At 47.4% G+C, this 26,190-nt stretch overlaps 1 protein-coding gene across 1 annotated transcript in view; it reads right to left on the bottom strand.

The window, feature by feature from the left end:
• The window catches only part of NWD1 (NACHT and WD repeat domain containing 1), a 76,659-nt gene that overhangs the window by 42,921 nt on the left and 7,548 nt on the right, over positions 1–26,190 (bottom strand). The window contains exons 3-9 of the mRNA XM_008577573.1: positions 24,510–24,626; positions 19,029–19,326; positions 12,245–13,517; positions 5,545–5,748; positions 4,392–4,551; positions 2,951–3,068; positions 997–1,155 (exon numbers count right to left, since the gene is read on the bottom strand). Of these exons, the coding sequence (XP_008575795.1) occupies positions 997–1,155; positions 2,951–3,068; positions 4,392–4,551; positions 5,545–5,748; positions 12,245–13,517; positions 19,029–19,326; positions 24,510–24,626 (2,329 nt within the window). The remainder of the gene's footprint in view (positions 1–996; positions 1,156–2,950; positions 3,069–4,391; positions 4,552–5,544; positions 5,749–12,244; positions 13,518–19,028; positions 19,327–24,509; positions 24,627–26,190) is intronic.

Raw genomic sequence — 26,190 nt, 5'->3', positions numbered from 1 at the left:
TTGAGGACATTATGCTCAGTGAAATAAGTCAGACAGAAAAGGACAAATACCATATGATTCCACTTGCATGAGGTCCCTAGAGTTGTGAAATTCATAGAGACAGAAAGTAGAATACTGGGTGCTGGGGGGGGATAGAGGAGGGGATGCGGAGTTTGTTTAATGGGGGGAGAGCTTCAGTTTGGGAAGATGAAGAGGTTGTGCAGACGGACAGTGGTGATGGCTGCACAACAGTGTGAATGGACTTAATGCTGCTGAACTGTGCACACAAAATGGTTAAGATGGTAAATTTTAAGTTATGTGTACTTTGCTGTAATCAGAAAAACAAAACCAAAGCCAAACAAACAAAGCCCCATCCTGGGTGTTCAAGCTCTAGGCCAGAGTTGGTAAATGGTCCCAAGCACCGGACTCAGCCCAATTTGCCTGAGAGTTAAAAATAGTTTTTACAGACCCATCTGTGTGCAATGGATCAGATGACAGGAAACACCAACTGTGAACCCCAATGAAGCAAAATGTTGTCCCCTGAAAAAGAAATCCTTCTTTCTCATTAGTTGACCTGAGTTACAAAAACGTGTGCTCAACTATGATTATTATATTTTGAATTTCATTAATAAAAAAATGTGGGAACTTGTTTTTTCTCATTATGTAAATACCAGCTTAATTTCCTCTATTTTGCTTGAAATATTTCCTATCTGGCCTTTTCTAGAGAAAGGTGCCAGTCCAAGGCAAGGGGATGGGAACTGCTGTGGTAGTTTTTCCTCTAAAGCTCTCCTAGGTTCGATTCAAAATTCCAGAAGCAAAAAAAAAAAAAAAAAAAAAAGAAAGAAAACAGACAAAATTAAAAAATAAAAGTTCTAGAAGCAGTGCTGGGAGAAAACCTACAGGTTTAGACAGAAAAGGTGTGAGAGTTAACAAAAATCCAGCCCGCAGCTCAGTGTGGACAGCGGGTTTGTAAGTCAGTGCAGAGCGGACCCTCCCGGCCAGGGCAGCCGGACTCACCCATGCCCCGGAGCTCCACGGCGGGACGGCAGAGCTGGAGGGCTTCGCGGACCAGGCCGACCTCGGGAGAGTCCACGTGAGGGGTGCACAAGTCAAAGTCATCCAGCAGGCCTTCGATGCTGCTGGAGATGCCCCGGCAGGAAATCCAACTCATGCTGCCTGCGGGGCAGAAGGGGAGGGTATGGGAAGCACACACCTCTCCCCAGTCCATCCGGGGAGGTGGAGCACCACCTGTCCAATTCCCGCACAGGGTCTCAAGCTCGGCAGTGCTGACAGTGGGGGCTGGATCTTTCTCTGTGCTGGGGGCTGAACTGTGCATTGCAGGATATAGAGCAGCAACTTTGGCCTCCACCCACCAGATGCCAGCAGTACCCCTGTCCCCAAGTGTGACAATCAAAAATGTCTCCAGTCATTGCCAAGTGTCACCTGGGAGACAGAATCTCCTCTGATTGAGAATCACAGAGATGAGGGCTGGCCCGTGGCTCACTTGGGAGAGTGTGGTGATGGTGGCACCAAGGCCACAGATTTGGATCCTTATATTGGGATGGCCGGTTTGCTCACTTGGGAATAGAATTTTGCTGTAAAACCATCTGGGCCTTAGGTTTTTTGTGAGTGCATGAAAAATTTTAAACTACTGATATAATTTCTTTAATGACTTTAGGAATATTAAGACTTTTTGTTTTCTTGAATCTATCCATTTGTCACTTTTCTGCATTCTGGGTAATTTCTGCAGCTCCATTTTAGAATTTACTAATTTTCTCCCATCTGCTGTTAAACTCACCAAGTGAGGTCTGTTTCCAACAGTTTTTCATTTCGGAGGGTTCTGGTTTTCATCATGCCTTATTCTTTATAGTTTCTTTTTTTTTTTTTTTTGTCTTTTGTCTTTTTCCGTGTCCGGCAACGGATCGCAACCCTCAGTGTTGCCCCCGTACCGGACCGGGGACTGGCAACGGGATTGGAACCCTCGGTGTTGCCCCCGCGCCTCGCTCAGCCAGTGAGCGGGAACCGGTCTGTATGTGGGATCCGAACCCTTGGGTGGGAGCGCCGCTGCGCTTCCCAAGCGGCGCACTTATCCAGTGCGCCACCGGGCCAGCCCCCGGGTCATCTTTTTTTAAAAAAAAAAAAAAAGAGAGAGAGAATCACAGGGATGGATGGATGGACAGACAGATAGATGACTGGCTGGCTGGCTGAATAGACAGATGGGTGGATAGACAGATGGATGGATGGATGGATGGATGGATGGATGGATGGATGGATGGATGGATGGATGGATGGATGGATGGATGGATGTGGATGGATGGATGGATGGATGGATGGATGGATGGATGGATGGATGGATGGACGGATGGACAAATAGATAAAAGGATAGAAAAATAAACATACGGATGGGTGGATAGATATATAGTTAGATGGGTGGGTAGGTGGGTGGGTGGATGCATGAATACATAGATAGAACAATGAGTGGATAGACAGAAGGATGGATGGACGGATGGACAAATAGATAAATGGATAGATAAATAGCCATACGAATGGGCGGATGGATAGATAGATGGGTAGGTGGGTGGGTAGATGGATAGATAGACAGATAGACAGGCAGACAGACAGACGGGGTCTCTCTCATGCTCAGGCAGGGTTTCTCACCCTCTGCACTATAAACATCTAGGGCCAGATAATTCTGTCTGGAGACATCCCATGCACTGCACAGTATTGAGCGGCATGCCTGTCTCCAGACATCAGATTCCAGTAGCACCGCTTCCCTTAGTTGAGACAACCAAAAAGGTCTGCAGATGCTGCCAGGTGTCCCTGGGTACAGACTCGCCCCTTGTGAGAACCTCTGGCTTAAGAGGAAGCAAAGATTTCTACTCTGCCCTTCTCCCTTCCCAGGCTGCGGAAGGTGGGAGCGCGGTGGGGCAGCCGGATCTGCTCAGCCCCTCCGAGCTGGGGACAGCCTTACCCAAAACCTCCTGCTTCAGCTCCTCGATGCGGCCTGAGCGGAGCAGGTGATAGGGCAGCTCCTCCAGCTTCCGCAGGTTTGCGACTGTGTCTGAGAACCACAGGGGCTGAGGGGCCACCTGGCAGAGAGAGAGGAGGCTGGCAGCTGGAGCCAGAACACAACCTCATTCACTCACTCCACACACCAGACAGTGCTGGAGGGGACAGGGACACAGGGCAGACAGAGATACCCTGGTGGTCAGGGCTGGGATAGAGGGAGGTACTTGGGACTCAGGGAATCCCAGGTGGGAGGACACGACACTTCTGGGGGAATAAAGAAAGTTTCCTGAAGGTGGAGGCATTGGAGCTGGGCCTCAGAGGATAAGTAGAAATCTGTCTGGGAAAATGTGTCAGGAATCGATGGCATTCCAGGGCAAGGGAACAGCATGGGCAAAGGCCAGGAGGTGTGAGGAAGCAGGCTGAGAGTTTTCGTAGGCAGGGTAGGGGGGTGTGGTGGGGAATGAGACTAGAGAGGCTGTAAATAGCAGGTCATGAAGATACTGAATATCCGGCTGGGACATTGGACTCAAGATAGAGGGCGCTGGGGAGCTATGGGAGGTGTTAGAGGAGAGGCATGATCAGACTGGATTGTCAGAAGCATTTTGGGGGAAGACGGTCTCAGGCAAGAGGTTCTGACACTGAGAGAGCAGAAAGGTGGTCGGACCACATCCCAGAGGGAGGGGGTGGGGCTGAGCCTGCCGGGGCTCTGGACACACAGGAGACAGTCTGTGCATGGACAGGAGACTGTGCAGCATTGAGACCATCGAGCCTGGCCCCGCCTCTGGCCTCCCCAGTCCAACAGGGGAGACAAAGAAAATAGAAAAATTGGTTACAATCAAAGAATTAAAAATGTTCCTAGTTGTGATCATTGTGCTACGGTTATATAAGATTTTAACATCTGTGGGGAGAGAGTCCATGGGAACTCTCTGTACTCTCTTTGGCACTTTCCTATAAATCTTAAATTATTTCAAAATTAAAAAAAGAAAAAGTGTAGGTTCAGTCTCACAGCAAAGGGAGTGCAGAGAAAAAAAAACAAGTAATTGGGGCCAGCCCCATGGTTCACTTGGGAGAGTGCGGCACTGGTAGCACTGAGGCTGCAGGTTCGGATCCTATATAGGGATGGCCGGTGCGCTCACTGGCTGAGCGTGGTGCAGACCACACCATGCAGAGGGTTGCAATCCCCTTACCGGTCAAAAAAAAAAAAAAAAGTAATTGAGGAAGGAAATCCCAGAAGGCTTCCTGAAGGAGGGGGTATTTGAGCTGAGCCTTGGTGTGTTTGAGAAGCAAAAAACAAGGTCGTGACATCCAAGCTTAAGGATGTCAAGGTTTGGAGCTCCCGGACATGCAAGAAAAAGGACAGGGTGGAGGCTGCAGGTAGGGAGCAGGGGTCTCTGGCACCTCACCTTTCGGTCCAGGTTCAAGGGCTTCCCCACAAGCGGCAGGGTGATGAGTTTCTTAGTGCCCTGGCTCCAGGCTCCAGAGAAGAAGTCAGCCAAGATGCCATGCCTCTTGGCTCTCTCAGGCCCTGACAGGTAGCGCTCATGAACCACCTCGGCCAACTGTCTGCAGAGACGGGAAACAGGCTGATGAGCCCGAGGGACCCAGCGAGCTTAGAGGTGGCCACTGTCTTCCTGGAGGCAGTTCCCAAATGCCAGGCTGTCCTAAACCACCTTCGGGATGCTTGCTGTGTCTGTGGACCGCCTGCGCTATTTGTTACTTAATACTTATCTCTAAATCTGCCCATCTTTTTTTTTCTTTAAATAAATTTACATTAAAAAGGAACCTTTGGGTTCTTCAATAAGTTAAACATAAAATAAGTTAAACATGACCCAGCAATTCCACTCCTGGGTGTATACCCCAAAGAACTGAAAGATAGGTGTTCAAAAAAAAACTTGTACATGCATGTTCATAGCAGCACTATTCACAGCAGCCAGAAGGTGGAACAACCCAAGTGTCCATCAACAGATGAACAGAAAAAGAAATCGTGGTCCACCCATACAGTGGGATATTACTCAGCCATAAAAAAGGAGTGAAGTGCTGGCATGCGCTGCAACATGGATGCACCTTGAAAACATGATGTTGCGTGAGAGAAGCCAGACCCAAAAGGATGCACAGTGTATGATTCCATTGACGTGAAGTGTCCAGAACAGGCACATCGACAGAGACAGACAGCAGAGTGGTGGGTGCCAGGGGCTGGTGGAGGGAGTCGGCAGTGACTGCTGATGGGGACAGTGTTTGATTTTGGGATGATACAAATGTTCTAGAACTAGATAGAAGTGGTGGTTGCACAATGCTGTGAATGTACTAAATACTACTGAATCGTACACTTTAAAGGTGAGTCATATGTTATGTGAATTTCACCTCTGTTTAAAAAACAGGTTTGTCGTGTTAAAGTCACTGATGTGGAGACCCTGGAATTCTGTGCTAATTGGACTTGATTCCCTGGGAATGGGACGTGGAGAAGGACCTGGCACAAAGAGGAGCCCCATTAGCGGGTCCTCATTCTCAGGGTCCCACCCGGAGAGTGTCGTCACCGCCACTGCCTCCTGGACCTACCTGTGGGCAATGGCCAGGAGCGTGAAGCCGTCCACGGGCCGCCGGGCCAAGTAGTGACCCAGATCGCGACGCAGCCGCACCCACAGCAGGGGTGGGAAACGCAGCAGCTCCCTGCTGGGTGGGCTCCAGTCCTGGTACACAGCCTGCAGCACATCATCATCCAAGGACAAAACGTCCTTCAGCTCCGCCTCGGAGAGCCCGTGCCTGCAGGGAGGAGGTTGGGGTTTGGGGACACAGTCGTGTCCTTCTGCATTCGGAGGATGCAGAAGCCGAAAAGGGTGAGACAGCCACCGTCACAGCGTCCGACACATCGCCCTGACGATCAGCATTTGGACAGTGCCCAGCAGGTCCCCACTCCCAGTTACAATTGTACCCACCAAGGAACACCTTTTCTGATCTTTCCCTCTGCACGCGCACCTACAGAACCACGAACCGTGCGCTCCCCAGCCTCTGAGACAGGCGGCACGGGATGGAAGGAAGGTGTAACTCAAGACAGTAATGCAGAAGCCAGCTGCACCCACCTCAGCCCACCCTGTCTCCCTGCCCAAGAAAAGAGTTGGGCAGAGACAGGGAGTGTCTTTAAATAGGATGAGTGATTGAAGTTGTGTGATGCCCTTTACGTGAAATGTCCAGAACAGGCACATCCATAGAGACAGAAAGCAGATTGGTGGCCGCCAGGGGCTGGCGGAGGGGGATGGGAAGTGACTGCTGATGGGGACAAGGTTTCCTTTGGGAGTGATGAGAATATTCTGGAACTAGAATGAGGCGATGGTTGCACAACATTGTGAATGTGCTAAATATCACTGAATTGCACACTTTAAAATGGTCGATTTTATATTACATGGATGGCATCTCAATTAAAGGAACAAACTCACTTCTGGTAAAAATACAACAAGGAATCCTGAATCAGCTCTGGAAGCTGCAACCTCAGGACCTGTTCCCCTTTCTACCTCCGCATCCACGTAAGTCTCCAAACTCAGCAGAGGGGGGGCAGGGCAGTCTCCCCATTTGTCGGATGGAGAGACTGAGGTTTGCATGTTCATGCCCTTGAGTGACCCCAGGGGAGAGGAATCAAACCCTAGCTGTGCTCTTGAAGATTTTGCGACCCATGAAATCTAGAAGTATGATATCTCATACAGCAGCCACCTGTGGACATTTAAGGTTAAACTCTTTAAAAATTAATTCAATTTAAAATTCAGTGTCTGGGTTGTCTTTCAAGTGCTCAATTACCACATCTGGCTTGTAGTTACTATGATACAGAACATGTCCTCATGTAGATTTCTACTACAGGGTACCAGAGAGAGACTGGGGAATGTGCCCACGGTCACAGGTGAGCCACGGTCACTGGGTTGGAGCCCTTCTCCATCCCCAAAGACGTCGACAATGTGGACCCCAGGCCAGGCACCTGGCTTGCTCCACCCCCAGGGGACCCACCTGGTCTGTGTGTGCTCATGTGACCCTGCCTTGGATCCTAGCTGAGGGACCTTGGCAAGGGACATACCTCCTCCTTGCCTCAGTTTCTTCATCTGCATGATACACACTAGTTCTCCATACAGAGCTCTTATCCTGGGCCAGGTGAGCATGACCTTGTTTTCCCTTCCAGCAGTGCTAGGGGACAGATGGTCTCCCAACCAGCACCCCTGTGCAGAGGAGGGAGGGAGGCTCTGGGAGGGCACCGTGGATACTGAGGCAGTGGCTCTCAGCCTGCATCGTGGTGTGTTCTGTACATTGTAAGATGTTTAGCAGCATCCCTGGCCTCCACCCACTAGAGGCCAATAGCATGACAGACAGATAGATAGATAGATTGATGGATGGATAGAGTTGGGAGATAGAAAGAGATATATATAGAGAGAGAGATAGGTGATAAATAGGTTATAGGTAGATATGATAGATATAGATGAGAGATAGAGATAGGTTATAGATAACTAGAGCGATAGATGGATAGATAGATGGATGGAAGGACAGACAGATACACAGACGGATGGATGGATGGATGGATGGGTGGATGGGTGGATAAATAGATAGATGTGGATATACGAGGGTACTTCAGAAAGTTTATGGAAAGATTCATAATATCTTTGAATTCCATTTTTCCATGAACTTTTTGAAGTACCCTTGTATAGATATAGGGATGACAGGTAGAGATGGGAGACAGAGAGATCGAGAGATCAGTGTAGATAGATGTAGATGGTAGATACAGAGGCAGATAAGCAGAAGTAAACAGAACCGACAGACAGACAGACAGCCGGGGTCTCTCCCTCTGAGGCACTATCTCTCACCCTCTGCACTATCAGCATCTGGGGCTGGATTCTCCATGTCCTGGCTCTGAAGGGTGGTGAGTAGCATCCCTGGCTTCCACCTACTGGGGGATCCCAGAAACACCCTCCCCCCTCCGTTGTGACAATCAAACTGTCTCCGGATGTTACCAGGTGTCCCCTGGGGGCAGAACCACCCCGAGGTGAGGACCTCTAGCCTTGAAGGAACTTGGATCTGCTCCAAGAGCAAGACTCTCAACCACCCCGCCGCACCGACTCCTTGTGTAAGAGGAACATATTCTTATGGACCTAGAGGGACCAAAGTCATCTCCCTTACTATCACCCTCATAAACCAACTCCCCACCAGCCTCTAGGAGGGGCAGCCCTACATCCCATGAGACTCATGGCTTTACTGATTGGACCAGATGTGGGTCCTGGTAGAACACATCACTTCTATCTCCTGGATTTGGAATTGTTACTCAAAGAACAAACCAGAAGATGGAGCCTGGTCCCGAAATAGGAGCTCATGATGCCAGCTGAAGCTCGAGGCAAGCTGAAGATCCAGGAGGCAAACAGAAGCGTCTAGAAGAGAAGCCAATGTGCAAAGAGGACCCAGAGGGAGAGGGGATGAGAATAGGCCATGATTCTCGTGACTTTCCAGTTTCCATGACAACTTGCTTCCTCCATGTGGACTTCATCAGAGTGGACCGATGGGCCACCCCTCTATTCTGGAACATTCCCCAGTCTGTTTCTGTACTCTTGTGGAGTCTAGGAAAGTTGTGAAATCTGGGGTACAACATGAAGTCTGGGGTACCCCCTGAACTTGGCTATAAGGTGGCCCTGGATTTTCCCAACTTTCCCTTGGAATAAAGCTCTTATTTTTTTAAATACTAGCATGAGTGGGCTTCTATTGCTGTCAATCAAATGAAAAGACTCCCTTGTGGAACTGACCACTGCCACTTTGACCAATCTGTGGCTCCAGACAAAGGTCTGAAATGGCACAGACGAAGAAGGAAAATATTGCCCCCCAAAACTGAGAGGAGGTAAACTTCTGTCATCCAGCATTTCAGATGATGGGCTCGAGCACTTTCTGTTGGCCAGTTGCAGGAAAGGCAATGTTTTGTAGCTTGGTGTCCCTGCTAATTGGCCTCCACCTGGCCCTCCTGGGGAAGGGAGCTTGGCTGTTTGGGTGCTTCTGAGAACACCCTTCTCTCTGCTGCTCATTATTCCTGATCCCCCGTCTACACCCGCATCTCTGAGCAATGACTCTTAACCATTGCGACCCAGGTTTACAGCCCCAAGATTTTCATCCAGGTGAGCAATCCTGGAAGCAGCCCTTTTTATTTTTTAAAGTATTTATTTATTTCCCCAGCTTTACAGAGGTGTAACTGATACGTAAAAATGGCATCTATTCAAGGTGGGCAACACAGTGATTCAATGCACATATACGTAGCGTAATGACTACCACAATCAAAATTAATTAACACATGCATTACCACCCAGAGTCACATTGTGTTGTGTGTGTTTGTGTGTGTGTGTGTGTTTACGTGGGTGGTGAGGACACTTCAAATCTACTCTCTTAGCAAATTTCAAGTCAACAGTACAGTATTGTTAACTATAGTCACCATGCTATACATTAGATCCCCAAAACTGACTCATCTTATCATGGAAAGTTTGTATCCTTTAACCAATATCACCCCATTTCCCCCAACCCTAACCCCTGGCAACCACTGTTCTACTCTCTGCTTCTGTGAATTTGATTCTTCCTTTCTTTGACTCTATAAATACACTGGTATTGGATTTTCCTTTTTTTTTTTTTCCTTTTTGTCTTTTTTACTGACCGGTAATGGGATCGCAACCCTCAGTTTCGTGCCCGCACCGGGGACCGGCAATGGGATCGCAACCCTCGGTGTTGCGCCCACACCGCGCTCCCAAGCGGCGCACTCTCCAGTGCACCACCGGCCGGCCCTGGATTTTCCTTTTTGCTTTTTGCTGTTTCCCATGCTACAAGCTTGAAATTAAACTTAGACGTATCCTTACAGTCAATCCTTCAGAGAAGTTTGCTTTAAAAAGATTTTTTTCTGAAATCTCCCCACTTATGGCTTATCGATGACAGAGGGGATGTTGCAAATTTCCAGTGGAAAAAAAAATCTGTGCCCAAGATGGGTTGAGCATCACTCAGACCTGAATGCAATCATGAAACCAACATCATCCAACCAACCTACATGGAGGGACATATGACAATCTCCCCACCGGAAGCCGTGGTCCCTGGACCAGGAGCATCAGCCTCTCCGAGGAGCTTGGGAGAAATGCAAGATCCAGATCCCTGAGTCAGAATTGACATTCACAGACAAGACCCACGATGCATATAGCCATTAAGGGCTGAGGAGCACTGACCTACAAAATAACTTCAAGAAGACAAAGACAGGTGGTGGGGTCCCAGATTGAAGGAGATTGCAATAGACTGAATGCTTGTATCCTCCCAAAATTCACACGTTATAATCCTAACCCCCGAGATGATGGTATCAGGAGGTGGAGCCTTGGGAGCTGGTTAGGTCATGAGGATGGAGCCTTCAGGGGAGGGATTAGTGTCCTTACAGAAGAGACCCCAGAGAACCCCTCATCCATTCCGCCATATGAGGACACAGCAAGAAGACACCATCTAGGAACCAGGAAGAGGGTCCTCGCCAGAACCCGACCATGCTGGCACCCTGAGCTCTAACTTCCAGCCTCCAGAACTGAGAGAAAGAAATTTCTGTGGTCAATCAACCATCCAGTCTGTGGAACTTTGTTCAGCAGCCCGAACAGATTAAGGCAGAGATTTGACAATTTAACTGCAACTGTGAGATCCTGGATTAGGAGCAAAGGAAGAGCAGCTGTAAAGGACATTATGGAGGCAGTCGGAGAATTCTGAATATGAGCTGTGTATTAAATAGTACCATGTCTATGTTAATTTCTCACACTCTACAATTGTCCTGTGCTGATGTGGGATTCTGACTGTCCTTGTTCTTGGGAATTGTGCGAGGTATTTAAGGGTAAAGGGGAATGATGTCCACGATGAATTCTCAATTGGTTTGGGGAAAAATTATGTATAAGTCGGTGCGTGTGTGTGCGCGCGCGCGCGTGTGTGTGTGTGTGTGTGTGTGTGTGTAAATAGATAGATATGTGGATAGATAGATGATAGATATGTAGGTAGATGATAAATATGTTGATAGATGATATATAGATATGTTGATATGTACACATAGAAAGATATGTATATATGTATTTGTATATAGATGATAGATATGCAGGTAAGTGATAGATATGTTGATAGGTGATATATAGATATGTAATAGATAGATGATAGATACATATGTAGGTAGGTAGATAAGTAGATGCAGGAGAGACAGATGGAGGGAGAGAGACACAGTGAGAAAGAGAGAAAAAAAGCTAATGCAGCAAACTGGTGTCTCTGGGGTAAGGGTGGATGGCAGTAGTTTTTGACCAAGGACTATTCTGCCTGCAGAGGACACTTAGTAATGTCCTGACACATTTTTGGGTGTCACAGGTGGGAGCACTACTGGTATACAATGAGTGGAGGCAGGGACGCTGCTCGGCACACTACAGTGCACAGGACAGTCCCCACAGCCAGGAGCGATCAGCTGTAAATACCAGTAGTGCTGAGGCTGAGAAACCCTGGTGGATGGGAACACTTCACTACCTATTCTGTTTTTGCAATCATCTATACATTTGACATTATTTCAAAGTAAAAATTTTACAAATCCATAGAGACAGAAAGATTAGTGGTTTCCAGGGGCTGGGGGAGGGGAATGGGGAGTGGCTGCTAATGCAGATAGGGTTTCCTTTTGGGGTGATGAGAATGTTCTGGAACTAGGTAGAGGTGGTGGTTGCACAACACTGTGAATGCACTAAATGTCACTGGATTGTATACCATAAAAGAGTGAACTTTATGTTAAGTGAATTGTACTGGGTTGAATAGTGTCCTCCTAAAATCCATGCCCACCTGGAGCCTGTGCATGTGACCTCATTTGAAAGCAGTCTGTGGAGAAGTAATCAACTTAAGATGATGTCATTCTGAACAAGGGTGAGCCCTGATTCAATGAGTGCTATTCCCATAAGAGGGAAATTCAGATACACAGACTCACAGGGAGGAGAAGGCCATGTGAAGACAGAGGCAGAGATCGCAGTGTCACATCTACAAGCCCAGGATGGTCAGCAACACCAGAAACTGAGAAAAGCGTAGAGAATAGATTCTCCCCTGGAGCTTTCAGAGGCAGCCTGGCCCTGCTGACACCTTGACTTCCAGCCTCCAGAACTATGAGAGGATAAATTTCTGTTGTTCTAAGCCACCCAGTTGGTGATCTGTTACAGCAGCCCTAGAACGCAAATGCATGAGTTATATCTCAACTAAAAAAAAAAAATAGTTAAAACCAGAAACTTACCGGGAAGATGCAATGTAGCCCAGCACGTGGGCCACCAGGAGCTGCCCGTGTGTCTGCTCCAGGCGGGCGCAGAGCTGGTGTGTTGCTTCCTCGGCGGTGGTGGACAAAGGGGCTGGCATGGTGAAGGAGGCCCATTTCCGGGCCTCCTCAAAGGCCAGCCTCAGCCGCCCTGGGTGTCCACACTCTGGGAGGCTGGCCCAGAGTAGGTCCCTCTGCACCAGGCTCAGTGTCCTCCTTGCGGCCACCAGTAGCAGCTGGATCATCTCTTGCCCTTGATTTCCAGAGAGGGGCTTCACCTCCCAGTAGGCCCCTGGGTCTGTGAGCATCTGTCGCATTGTGTCTAAATCCCCCCGCTGCCCTGAGCTCACCGAGAGAATGAGGTGCACCCTTGGGGGGCACCTGCGAGGCAGCCAGGGGACCCTCCGAGTGTGGTGGATGGAGTCCAGGTCCTCTATGGAGTCCAGCAGGAGCACAAGGGTCTCAAAGTTTCTGTAGGAGACGGTGTGGAGGAGAGAGTGGAAAAACTGGACCACCCTAGTGTGGGCATCCAGAACCTGGACAGGGGGCAGGGGCAGCCCATAGGCCAAGCACACCTGGAAGCAAATGCTTTTGAGCAGCTTTCGGGAGTCCGAGCTCATCTGTGATGTCCCCAGCAGCCGCAGGACGGTCACTGTCTTGTGGCCGAGCAACCCCGGCATTTGCTCGGCCAGCTTGCACATCAGGGCTGTCTTCCCAATGCCCGGGGGTCCAAAGAGAACCTGGGGAGTGTGGGGGTTGCTGTCATTCTGCCTGAGCCGCTGCCCGAGCTGGGCCAGGAGCTCCTGGCGTCCACAGAAAGTCCGGGTGACCTCTGCACTCTGCCAAAGGTGGTGGCGGATCTCCTGATAGAGCCACTCCAACTCCTGTCTGGCTGCCTCCAGCTCTCGGAGGTGTTCGAGGACCTGGTGGTTGGCCCTGGCCACAAACTGCTCACCCAGTTCCTTCAGGTAGCGGGCATGAGCCTTGTTCTTGGGGTTCACCAGGTCACGGCTCCACGGCAGGTGGTGAGCTTTGAGAACTCCAGGCTGTGTCTCAGCAATGCGCCCCTTGAGACTTCTGAGAAGGTTCTGGGCATCGGTGTCCAGGCAGCCATCCACAAGTCGGTCTACCATCTTGAGGGCACAGTCTTCCAGGATGTGTTTGTTGAGGTCTTGGATCTCTCGCAGGAAGACAGTGGCTCCCTGGTCACCGTCTGCCGAGCTCAGCACGCCCCTCTCTATCTCCCACTCAATGACTGCAAAAGCAGAGGAGGCAGAAAGAAAGTGTGGTCATCATTGTGTCAGCAGCTGGCCTACATGGGGTCGCTGGGGAGACATTTTCCAGGGGTGGGGGTGGGGGAACATTGGTTCTCAAGCTTAACATGCATCAGAGTCACCTAGGGGACTCACAAAAACCCACATGGCTAGACCCCACCTCCAGAAGTTCTGATTTAGCAGATCTGGGTGTGGACCATGAATTTGCGTTTCCAATAGCTCCCAGGTGATGCTGAGGTTGCTGGTCTGGGGACCGCACCCAGAGTAGCACTGATTAAGCCGTTTGATTATCAAAGAACACAAAGACCCTGTGTGAGAAGCTACCCCATTGTAAAACAGTACTGTCATCCTCAGAAAGTTAGATGTGGAGTTACCACAGGACTCAGCAATTCTGCTCTTAGGTATCAGCCCAAAAGAACTGAAAACAGAGTCTCAAACAAATACTTGAACACCCTTGTTCATAGCAGCACTATTCATAATAGCTAAAAGGTAGAAATGACCCAAATGTTCATCAGCAGTGAATGGATAAACAAAACATGGTATATCCATACAATGGAATATTATGCAGCCATAAAAATGGAATAAGTACTGATATATGCTGCAATGTGGATGAACTTCAAAAATGTTATGCTGAGTGAAAGAAGCCAGACACAAAAGGTCACATATTGTGTAATTCCATTTATACACAATGTCCTGTATGTTCTGTCCATAGGGACAGAAAGAAAGCAGATTGGTGGTTGCCAGGGGCTGAAGGGAGGCGAGATAGAGAGTGACTGCTGATGGGGATGGAGTTTTCTTTCGGGGTGATGAGATTGTCCCGGGACTAGACAGAGGTGATGGTTGCACAACATAGTGAATGTGCTAAATGCCACAGAATTGTTGAAAATGGTGAATTTCATGCTATGTGAATTTCATCTCAATAAAAAAGCCAGTGCTGTCAGTTTTGAGTGTCTCATGCATTCATTCAACAAATGCTTACCGAGTTCCTGCTTGTGCCAGCCTCTACTCTCCACACAGGGGATCTAGCAGTGAGCAAAACACACAGAGTTCCCTGTCCTGATGGGGTGGACATTCTAATCTGATTGAATAAATGGACATATTCATGGACATGAATGTTGTAAATAAACAAGTTGTTTTTCCTAGGCAGAGAAGGGCAGATGAGGCATTTGGGGCTAAAAAAAAAAAAAAAAAAAAAAATCTGCAAAGGCACAGAGGCCAGAGAGAGACTTTTTAATGAGCTTGGAGGCTGGGTTCCCAGGGAGGTAGAAACCAACTCATTTCTTTCTGAGAGCAAGACTCAGCACATTTTTCTATAAAGTGCTAGAGTAAATATTTGAGGCTTTATGGGCCAGATGGTTTCTGTCACAACTACTCAACTTTGCTCTTGTAGCATGAAAGCAAATAGAGAACATGTAAAAAGAATGCACTTGCATATGTTCTAATAAAGCTTTATTTACAAAAACAAGCAGTGGGCCAGATTTGGTCTGTGAACCATAGTTTGCCAATCCCTGTCCCTGAGCATGCAGCAGCTGCCCCAAGAATCCATATTTTCCAGAGCCACGGGCCCACACTGACTTCTCCTTGGAGGCTTTGTTTTGAAATAGCAGTCAGATGTGAGGAGTTATTTTTGAAGCTTGGCTCAGTGAAGGCTCCCAGCTGAATGAGCCAGGCCCTTGGAGACAGGGCTCAACCTCCAAACCAAAGATAAGAGTCACTCAAAAGTCCTCTTTGGAGAGACTTCACATACCCCTTCTCGGCCCCATGGATGAAGGTCAAGGATGAAGGCAACTAATAGTCCCGAAGTGGGATTCTTCTTGGACACATTTCAGCACAAACCAACCCAAGACCATCTGCTCTGCCACCTGCTGGCTGTGTGACCTTGGGCCAGTCACTGCACGTCTCTGATCCTCTGTTTCCTCCCCTCTAATATGGGTGTACGAGTCCATCCTGATGGGGAGCTGTCGTGAGAATTTTTATGGAATAATGCTTGTGAAAAGCTGAGTATATTATGCAGAAAGAAAGAAAGCCAGTCTCAAAAGGTTAAGACTGTGTGATTCCACCCATCTTCTGTAACGTTGTTCAAATGAATTATTGAGATAGAGATGGACTAGTGGTTGCCAAGGGCTGGGGATTGGGTGAGGGGTGAGTGTGGTTATACGGGGGTAGCAGGAGGGACCCTTTTGACAAGGGAATGGTTCTATACCTTGATTGTTTTATAGGAAACTACATATATGACAAAACTGCACGGAATGAAATATATGCACATACATGCGCACACGAATTCGTGCCTGTAAAAGTGGTTCTCTCTGGATTGTAACAATGTCCATTTCTGAGTTGTAACATTGTACTCTCTTTTTGCAATGAGATGATGCTGGGGACACTGAGCCCCTAAATTCTGATTAATCTTCTTTCCCTTTGGGGGGAACCTGGGTGAAGATACAGAGAACCTCTCCATCCTATTTTTTGCAACCTCGTGTGAATCTCTAATTATTTCAAAATAAAAAGCTTTTTTTAAAAAAAATCTGCGCTAAGTGCCTAGAAAGTAATACGCCCTGAAGACACAGTCACTGACACGCCCCTGAGCTCAGCACTCATCTGTGCTTTATGCTAATTCTGAGGAGCTCCTATTGTTCATTGGAGTGGGACTGCTTATTGGGTGAGCTTGGACATGGTCTGATGAGATCAAATGAAGTCATGGCTGGGACAAGACCCTTTGCATCCCCATGTGACACCATGAGATACTCCCTCTGACCTGTTTCACTTTACAGACGAGGAAACTGAGGCTCTGAGCTGGCTCCAAGTCAATACAGCCAGAAAGGAGCAGGGCTGAGCTGCAAATCCCACCCTGCTCCAAAGCACAGACCCCAGATGCTGATTAGGGCCCCAGTCACAAAACAATTGGTACAATTTGGGGTCATGTCATAGAGCAAGCAATAGCAACATCTTAAGTGCTCGATTAACAGTAGCCACTAATATTATCATTCACATAAGCAGCGTATGCAAAATTGATAAGTCATGACAAGCCTTAGCCAAAGAAGGATGAAAGTTAACATCACCATGATGTCATGTGGGTATTGGATGCCCCTGGTATGATGGGATGAGAGGGTATTTCCCCTCTGTGATCTTCCTCCCCAAAACCTATAACCCCTCTTTAATTATGGCAAAATATCAGACACACCCAGATTGAGGGACATTCTGCAACAGGCCTGGCCAGACCTCTTGAAAAGTGTCAAGGTCACCAAAACCACAGAAGCTCTGAGAAACTGTCACACACCAGTGGACCAGAAAGAGACGTGAGGACTAAACACAGTGTAAGATCCTGGAACAGAAAGACATTCATGGGAAAACATGAAATCTGAATACCACCAGGAGTCTAGTTAATAGAAACATACCAATGTTAATTACCAGTATTGATGTCCTGGTTTTGGCAAATGTACCATGGTCACATAGGATGTAAACTTATGTGGGTGAAAGACATATGGGAACTAATAAAAAAGAAAAAGAAAGAACTATATACTATCTTTGTAGCTCTGCAAATTTGTAACTTCCCTGTAAATCTAAAATTATCCCAAAATAAATAGTTTATTTAAAAAAATAGATATGTTATTGCTAGAATTTGTATATAATAAACACGTTATATATGTGATATATTATATATATAATATATTAATGTATATAATTAATATATCATATTAATATATCACATTTTGGGCCGGCCCCATGGCTCACTCGGGAGAGTGCGGCGCTGGTAGTGCTGAGGCCGCAGGTTCGGATCCTATATAAGGATGGCCGGTGCGCTCACTGGCTGAGTGTGGTGCAGACAACACTGTACCGAGGGTTGCAATCCCCTTACGGGTCAGAAAAAAAAAAAAGTGTTTCTGATTATTTTTAAAGTGACTTGGTATTTTTTCATAAAAGTAATTTTCCTTTATATATTGAATTATTTTGAACATAAATTTTTATATGAGGTTAACAATTCTAGTATCTGAAGGTTTTGAATATCTAGTCTGCTCTATGTCTAATCTGCTGACATGGGCTTATAATGGTTTATTTCCTTGAATGTTCTATAATTTTGGATTTTTAAATTCAGTTTAGATAGGATTTTACTTGTGTGAATACTGAATGACCTGGGTTGGGTGCATTACACCCACTCCCATTAAGTGGTTTTCTGTTTTCTTCTGCCAGGAACCCCACTGATATATATATATCACATTTTATAATTTATTTATAGATTAATTGTATTGATCACATTTTAATAAAATTAAAACTCTATTCATATAATTACCTACATTCAATATCTTTAAATAAATCAATATATTTAATGTTGATAATATAAATTCATATATTGAATATGCTGATGATATAAATTTATATATTTAATATTTTGGGTCAATAAATTAACATACTAATTGTTCATATGCTGACATCTTACTAACTCATAAACAAGAAGAAAAACCTATTTCTTCCTGGCAGCAGGCAGTGGAGAAATGACTGGATCATGCTGCATTTTTAGAAAAATCTTTCTGCTCAGTTGGTTAGAGCACAGCCTTATAACACCAAGGTCACGGGTTCAGATCCCCGTACCAGCCAGCTGCCAAAAAAACAAAAACAAAGAAAAATCTTTCTGGTAGCCAGTGTGGGAGATAGGGGGGTGGGGCTGGTGCCTGCAGGTAGGTGAGGGGCACAGAAGTGGTTTTCAGGTGGGGGGACTCACGGGGATGGGAGCTGTCACTGGGAGATGAAGTCCCAACCAGCCAGGAGCTGTTGGGTGATAAATTCAGACAGTCCCAAGTTCCCATCTTTACTCGTCCCCTTGGGCAAACAAGTCTCCTCCTTCCTGTGCCTCAGTTTCCCCCCACAGGCAGGTGCAGCGAGGCCAGACGATTCACACTCAGAGGCAGTGTGCGAATAGTGCTCCTCAGCAGGGGCCGGCTCTTGGGCCAACATGGGGTGATCCACTCTTGCAGTTTGCCTGGGACTAACCAGGGATTAGCCCTGAAAATCTTCATGCTGGGGACCCAGGCAAACCAGGTGGGTGGTCACCCTAGCACACCTGTTGCCAGGAGCTTCTCTGGGAGAAGGGGAGAGAGAACTGAAGGAGAAGAGGAAGATTTTAAGAGAGCAAGGTCGACCACGGTTCCATAGCGTAGAGGTTGTCCCGTCTGGCTTACACGCAAGAGGTCCAGGGTTCGCAGCCCCAGTATGAACTCTGGGATGATTACCTGAGTCTTTGGCTGACTGGTTAGAGTGAGCGTGGTGCCAATAACACCAAGGTCAAGGGTACGGTCCTCATACCAGCCAGCTGCCAAAAGAAAGACTGAACCATGTTGGATCAGTAAAACAACCTTTTTTCAGAACCAGGGGTCAGGGAGCTAGGTTGGTTTGGCATTTGCAGAAATGCAGACTGCTGCACTGTTGGTGGCAGGGGATGCATATTCTGAACATCTGGTCACTTTCACATGGACCCCCAAGGGGAGTCCCTGAAGCCTCACCTGACCGGTGGTAGTGATGCCGCTGCTCCTGGGTGATGAGGCCCAGCCTGTGTGCCTGCTGGGCTCCAGAGCGTAGGACAGAGCTCAGGGTGGACTCCTCGGGCCCTCGGGCCTCCCCGGCCCCTGGTGCCTGCAGGACGTAGGCAGGAGGAACGGCGTTCTCGTCCCTCCGGAAGCGTCGTGCCACCAGCTCCAGGTCACGCGGCCTGGTGGTCAGCTGGGCCCTCAGCACCTCCCACTCCTTTTCCTCGATCAGCGGGGGGACCGGGCAGGGGCCATACTGGTCACCTACGAGAGCCTGGCAGAGAGGTGGACAGAAAGGGGAGCACAGATTCAAATCCTGACTGGGGCACTAGCTCTGTGACTACGAGTGAGGACACTGAGCCCCTAAACATGGGTCTGGTGGCAGTGGCATGGTGATAATTACATTAAGAAGCACAGGCAGAGATTGAGACCTGCACCTGCCCACGGAGGTACCTGAGAGCCCAGGACGTCAGACAGATAAGTTTTGATTTCGATCAAGCACCAAGTATCACTGAATCTTTTTCCTGGAAACCCCCCTGTGGTCACTGAATCATGGTCCCCAAAGATATCAAGTTTAATTCCTGGAACCCGTGAATGTACCTTATATGAAAAAAGGGTCTTTGCAGATGGGATTAAGTTAAGGATCTTGGGATGCGAAGAATATTTGAGAAAATATTTCAAATAATATTGGGATTATTTGAGTGGGCCCTAAATGTAACCACAAGCGTCCTTAATAAGAGACAGGCAGAGGGAGATTGGACACAGAAGAGACAAAGACAATAGAATGACGGAGAGAGGCTGGAGGGATGTGGCCACCGGCCAAATGCGTCACCTCAAAGGATTACTGACTAAATTAGAGGTACTTGAAAAATGGCAGGTGCAAAAAGGTCGCTCTGACCTTCATGCTGTTTCTTAAAAGCAGAAGATGAGATGCCCAAATGAATGGAATAAAATTTTCATCCTCAAGGATGACAAGACGAGACCAGAAGAATTCTGTTCAGAGCTTGTTAAAATAATTCTTTATCTTGTAAGCCTCCTTATGTAATTTAGTTGCTTCTTCACCATTTACTGTTCCTTGTCCAATTCAACGTGCAATTAACTTCCTTTCTTGGCGGGGGTGGGCAGCTGGCTGACAGGGGATCCTAACCCGTGACCTCGGTGTTACGAGGCTGCTCTCTAACCAACCGAGCTAACCGCTGGACGGTAGCTGATTCTAACTGCATCTTTAGGTCTTCATTTCCTTACGAGGGCTCCTGTGCCAGGTAAAAGGTAAATTAAATAAACTGGTACGCTTTTGTCCTGTTAATCAATCTCATGTCAATTTACTTTTCAGACTCATCTGGGACCGTAAAAGGACGGAGGTGGAGTTCGGCCACCCCTACCCCTAAAGCCTGGAGCCACCAGAAGCTGAAAGAGGCAATAAAATACCCAGTTCGTGGTGATTAGCTACAGCAGCCGTGGGAAACTCACGCATCCCGCATTTTACATGACAAACTGCTGTTCCTCATACACAGGCACTGGCATGTCCTGGGAACAGAGCTGTGACCAGCGCTAAGACCCGCTGGGGGCTGTGCAAATCTCATCCTGTTCCTGGGGGTGTGAGCCTCCCAGGTTGGGCAGGACTGTCCCCAACAGCAGCTAGGGATCAAGGCTAGATGGGGGTGGGGGGTGGGACATGGTTCACGCAAGTGCAGGACGGATCCCATCTTTATTTAGAATTTTGACATTTTGTTCTTTATGGATTTGGGGATTTGCTTTATTATCTTTTTAATTGCATTAAAATGTTATTTATCTCAATAACCGAGATCTTGGGCATTGCCTTAAATTCGGGGTAAGCTCCTTGCTCTTATTCTGGCCCCCTCAGGAAGCATCTGAGCTTCAGCAGGGCTCAGAGGACCCAAAGTTCAGCAGTCTCCTTTATAGATGTGGACGTGAAGGCCTGGGAATGGAGTGGAATTGGTTCAAGGTCATGGGGTGCTTGAAGGGCTGAACAGAGCGAGTGGGGAGATCGGATTCCAGCATAGAAGCTCTGTCTTCTGAGCTCAGTCATTGCACAAATATTTATGGAGCTCTAGCAAAGCGCCAAGCTCGTGACAACTGCTCAAGAGATAGCAGTGACTAAGACTGTCTCAGTCTCAGCCTTCCCAGACCTTGGAGTCTTCGTGGACCATATTGGAACCATACTGAACCATACTGGATCAGTAAAATAACTTTTTTCAGAACTGGGGGTCCCGGAGCTAGGTTGGTTTGGCATTTGCATAAATGCAGACTGGAGAGGCAGACATTAATCTGAGAATCAGACTAACGTGAAATTGCAGCTGTCAGAGTGCTAGGAAGAGAGGGTAAATGAGGGTCACATGGGTGGTGGCCTCAGGGAACCTCACCTGAGGAAGTGAGGGTGGAGCTGCAGAATAAGACATGAGAAGGAGTTCATGGGGCGGAACACCTTGCAGGCAGAGGGAATGGCATGTGCAAAGGTCCTGTGGCAGAAAGGAGAATGGCCAGTTCAGGGAAGCCAGGATGCCAGCAAGGACAGGGCAGTGAAGGGAGGTAAGGCCATTCTGTGGCCAACATTCTGTAGGACACGGTGAGGTCCTAACATTTTGGCCCAAATGCCCGGAGCAGCAGGAGGCCCCCTTTCTGCCTCAACACACTCAGAGCTGATGCAAACTGGAATGCAAAGAGTTAACTTGGAGGTGGTTTAGGACTTCAGGCTAGAGCCAAAGTCTTGTTTCCTCGTGATAAGATGGAAAGAATCATCCCTATCTTTTTTATTGGGTTGCTCCAGGATATTCCAGCAGCGTGCACCCAGGAAATATGGATAAATGCAATCTGTGTTGATGGGATCTTGAAGAGGACTCTGCTCTCCAGGGGTCCTTCCAGCAGCAGGAACAAGAGAAGTTGGAAAACCACAGACCAGAGGTTTTAGGAAGGAGACAGCCAGTAAAAAACGTTCCAGTGTGTGGGATCAGAGCAAGAGAAGTAGGAAGAGCTCCTGCCAGGAGCAACTCTTGGAGGTGCTGGAGCTGCTGAAGACCCAGGAGACAAGAGCCTCAAAAAGGAGCACCTGGGGACCTGGCTCCGGCTGCTGTGTTACCTAATGACTTATTTACCTGAGAGATGCCTCTCCACGGGCTCCCTGCACATCTCTGGTTTTCATGGTCCCCCAAATCCAAGCCATGGAGGAGAATGATGTTGTGAGTCTTGGGTGATGGGGGGTCAATGGCGGGCTCGAGAAGAAGCAGGAAGTAAGTAGAGGTCAGCTGGCCACAGGGCCTCTCTGGAGGGTCCCCTGGTTGGTCTGTTGGGCCTGGGGGAAGCTCGGAGATCATCCTCCGGTTCCCCATGCAACCTGGAAGCTGTGCTGTGCTTTTCCCTGCCTGCAATTCGGGTTGCAAAACCAAATTCCTCCTGGAGTTCTTTTTCTCCTCTGTCTCCCTGTTTTGTTTTTCCCTTAAAAAAAAAAAAAATAGCTGGGGGGCTGACTGGTTAAATCAGTTGGTTAGAGCACAGCTTTGTAACACGGAGGTGGAGTTCAGTTCCCCATACCGGCCAAAATAATCATTAGGTTCCTTTGGAACATTAAATTTAGAAAACTGGAAAAAATATTGTGAAGGAGATTTATGAGCAGAGAGCCTTCTATACGGTAGAACATATTTTAAAGCAGTAATAATTAAAACAGATATACAATCGAAATTACAATAAAAGAATGAACACACAGGCTCAACAGCATCTAAAACCTAATACCCAGTCAAGAAACTTCTCACATTCCTTGCCCAGCTCTTAGTTTTTTTGTCTTTTAAAGAAGCCTAATCTCTCTCCGTCTCTCTCCCTCTCCCTCTCTCTTTCTCTCCTTATCTTTCTTTCTTTCTTTTATTTATATGCTTATTATTTTAGCTCCCACTTATGAGTGAGAACATACAGTATTTCTCTTTCTGTGCCTGGCTTATTTCACTTAATATGATTTTCTCTAAGTTCATCCACATTGCTGTGAATGGCAATATTTCATTCTTTTTTATAGTTGAGTAATATTCCACTGTGTAAATACACCACATTGTCCTTATCCAGTCGTCTGATGATGGACATTTAGGTTGGTTCCAACACTTGGCTATTGTAAATAGAGCTGTGATGAACATGGGGGTGCAGATACCTCTTCTACATGATGATTTCCATTCCTTTGGGTTATACACCCAGCAGTGGGATTGCTGGATCGTACAGCAGTTCTATCTGTAGTTGTTTAAGGAATCTCCATACAGTTTAAGGAGACCTAATCTCTAAGTGCTGTTCAGTAGAACCTTCTGCAAAGCTGGGCGAGTTCTAATCTGTGCTGTCCCATACAGTGGACACTCACCATTACAATGTGGCTAGTGCACTCGAGGAACTGAAATTTTAATTCTATTTGACTTTAATTAATTTAAATGTAAATTGCCACGTGTGATTTGTGGCTACTGCATTGGACAGTACAATTCTAAGGCCAGATAACCCTCATCTACTTCTCTTTATTTCCTTAGAAAACAGCTTTTAGAATGGGAACCTCTCCCTTCTACCTGCTATCTTATTTTCAGGACAGGTTCTGGAGGATTTTTCCCTTTACTTGGAGCTGCTCAAATATTCTTTGTAAGGTGTGTTGGGCAAAGATTCTTCCTTTACTTTTTCTCTCTTTACTGTCTAGGACAGGGATTAGCAAACTATTTCTGGAAAAGGCCAGATAGTCAATATTTATGGTGTTGTGGGCCAGACAGTCTCTGTTGAAACAGCTTGGAGCTCTAAAGCAGTTCTAGACATTCTAGTTCATTCATGTGTAAATGAATGAGTGTGGGTGTGTGTTAATAAAGCTTTATTTACCAAAAACAAGCAGCGGGCCAGATTTGCCCCACCAGTTCTAGTTTGCTGGCCCCTGCTTTAGGATTCATGATGCAAAATGTCATAGTTCTTGGATATATCTGGAATATGGTGGTGTAATAAATTCAGACTCTGGGATATCATTCTTTGGTAACAGTCCAAACCGAGAACTGTGGACTGGGGTTCATTTTCGTGTTAGAGGGGATGCAGTTGGGAGGGGGGAAAAGAGGGGCACTCAGAGGAAAAAAATTTTCCAAGACCTTGTGGGTTTCCACCTTCTTTATGCTTTTCCAAGATCCCAAAGTGGATGATGGGATGGAGAAGATGGGGGAGGGTTCAGATCAAATTCTAAGATTCCTTCTAGTATCAACGTTCTACTCTCCAGCTCCTCTGCTGTGTCCATTTGACTGCTAATGTCTGGATCTCAGCTAGCTCTGCAGAGAAAGAATGCTGTGCTCCATTAGCAATGTCTGCCATGGGCAGGCTATAGGGATAGGGTCTGGTAGCAGGAACACCACCCACTTCCCTCTAGTGACTGGTCAGCTAGGGAACAGGGCACATTTCTGGTGACAGCAGGAGAAATAAGAGCTAACCCATCCCTCCTGAGAGACTCACAACAAAAGCGGGCCCTATGGATGTTTTGCGACACCGGTCGAGCTCCTCCAAGCAGAGTTCCGTGGTCATGTGGTCAGTGGCCTCCGTGTTCCGAATACCCCACCTCAGATCAACGACCTTGGGATTACAAGTGAGGGTTTGTCAGGGAGGTGGCATGGTGGGTGATTTTTTTTTTTTTCAATTCCCTTTGACAAAAAGCTCTTTCTTTCAATCATTTTTGACAGCCTTTCCCTCTCAGGGCATGTCTAGATTGAAAGAACTAGAACGGGGCTGGCCAGTTTAGCTCACTTGGGAGAGCACAGAGCTGAAAACACCAAGGTCAAGGGTTTGGATCCCTGTACCTCCAGCCGCTCCCCAAAAAGAACTTGAATGAAACCCATAACCTCAGTGTAATCATGAGAAAAACATCAGACAGACCCAGATTTGGGGGGAAGGGCATTCTGTACAACGCCCTGCCAGTCCTTCCTAAGACTGCCAAGGTCATGAGCAACAAGGAGACTGAGAAACTGTCCCAGACCAGAGGAGACTGGAGCAATGTGACAACCACATGCAATGGGATACCCTGGATGGGACCCTCCACCAGAAAGAGGACTTGAACTGGCAACATCCAGATAAAGTCTGGGGCTTGGTTAATAGTAATACACCACGCGGATTCGACAGTTGTAATAAATACTACAACTATGGTAACATAGTTCTTCTCTGTACGCGGTTAGGTAAGATGTTGACAATGGGAGAAACTGGGTGCAGGGTGTATGGGAACTCTCTGTACTGTCTGTGCAAATTTCCTGTGCATCTAAATTTCAAATCAAAAGTTTGTTTAAAAACAACATTTGAAAAACTTTAAAAAGAAGAGGAACTCAGGCATTTTCAAATTGTTCCTTTTTAAGCAAGGACATGTCCATGCTTGTTTGCAGACCTATTTTTTTTTTTTGCAAAGGAGGGTGTTTAGTTTGGCCAGAATTGGACTCAGCAAAGTCTCCTTGACAACCACATGCCTGCGGTCCCTTTTCGCTTGCTGGCCAGAGGGGAGTCCAGCAGAAAGGCTCACCAGAGCAGGCCATGTTGAGCCTGGAGAAAGCTGGGGTGAGGGGCAGATGGTGGGACCCGGACTTGGAACAGCCCCTCCCTACGAGAAAACACATAAATCCGAACGAGCTACAACACAGGGTGAAAGGCCCACAGTACTGAATGTGACTGGAGGAAGAAAGGGGGAGGGACAATTAGTTGTGGCACAGGGAAGGAAAAAGGGTCAGGGACCAGCCTCAGGCAAGAGCTTCGCCTCTGGACCTCGGTCTCCCCATCTGCATGCTGAGGATGTTTACATCTTCCTCATAGCACCAGAGGGGACAGTAAAGAGGAGAGCACGGCCCCGTTCCCAGCTGCTGGTGCATACGCTTTCCTCTTTGGCACCTCTGACATTGAACTCTGTCTCCTGATCAATGGCAGGTGGAGCAAAATTCCCAGCGCTGCTTCTTTCTTAGGAATGTATACACAATGGTGCTGCTGCTTCTTTTTTTTTTTTTTTTAAGATGACCAGGAAGGGGATCTTAACCCTTGACTTGGTGTTGTCAGCACCACGCTCTCCCAGGTGAGCAACCGGCCATCCCTATATAGGGTTCTGAACCTGTGGCCTTGATCCCCGTACCGGCTGGCTACCAAAAAAAAAAAAAAAAAAAAAAGG

The sequence above is a fragment of the Galeopterus variegatus genome, unplaced genomic scaffold (genome assembly GCF_000696425.1).
Source record: "Galeopterus variegatus unplaced genomic scaffold, G_variegatus-3.0.2 Scaffold1543, whole genome shotgun sequence".
Lineage (NCBI taxonomy): Eukaryota > Metazoa > Chordata > Mammalia > Dermoptera > Cynocephalidae > Galeopterus > Galeopterus variegatus.
The sequence above is the reverse complement of the archived record's forward strand: the minus strand, read 5'-3'. Positions and strand labels throughout refer to the sequence as shown.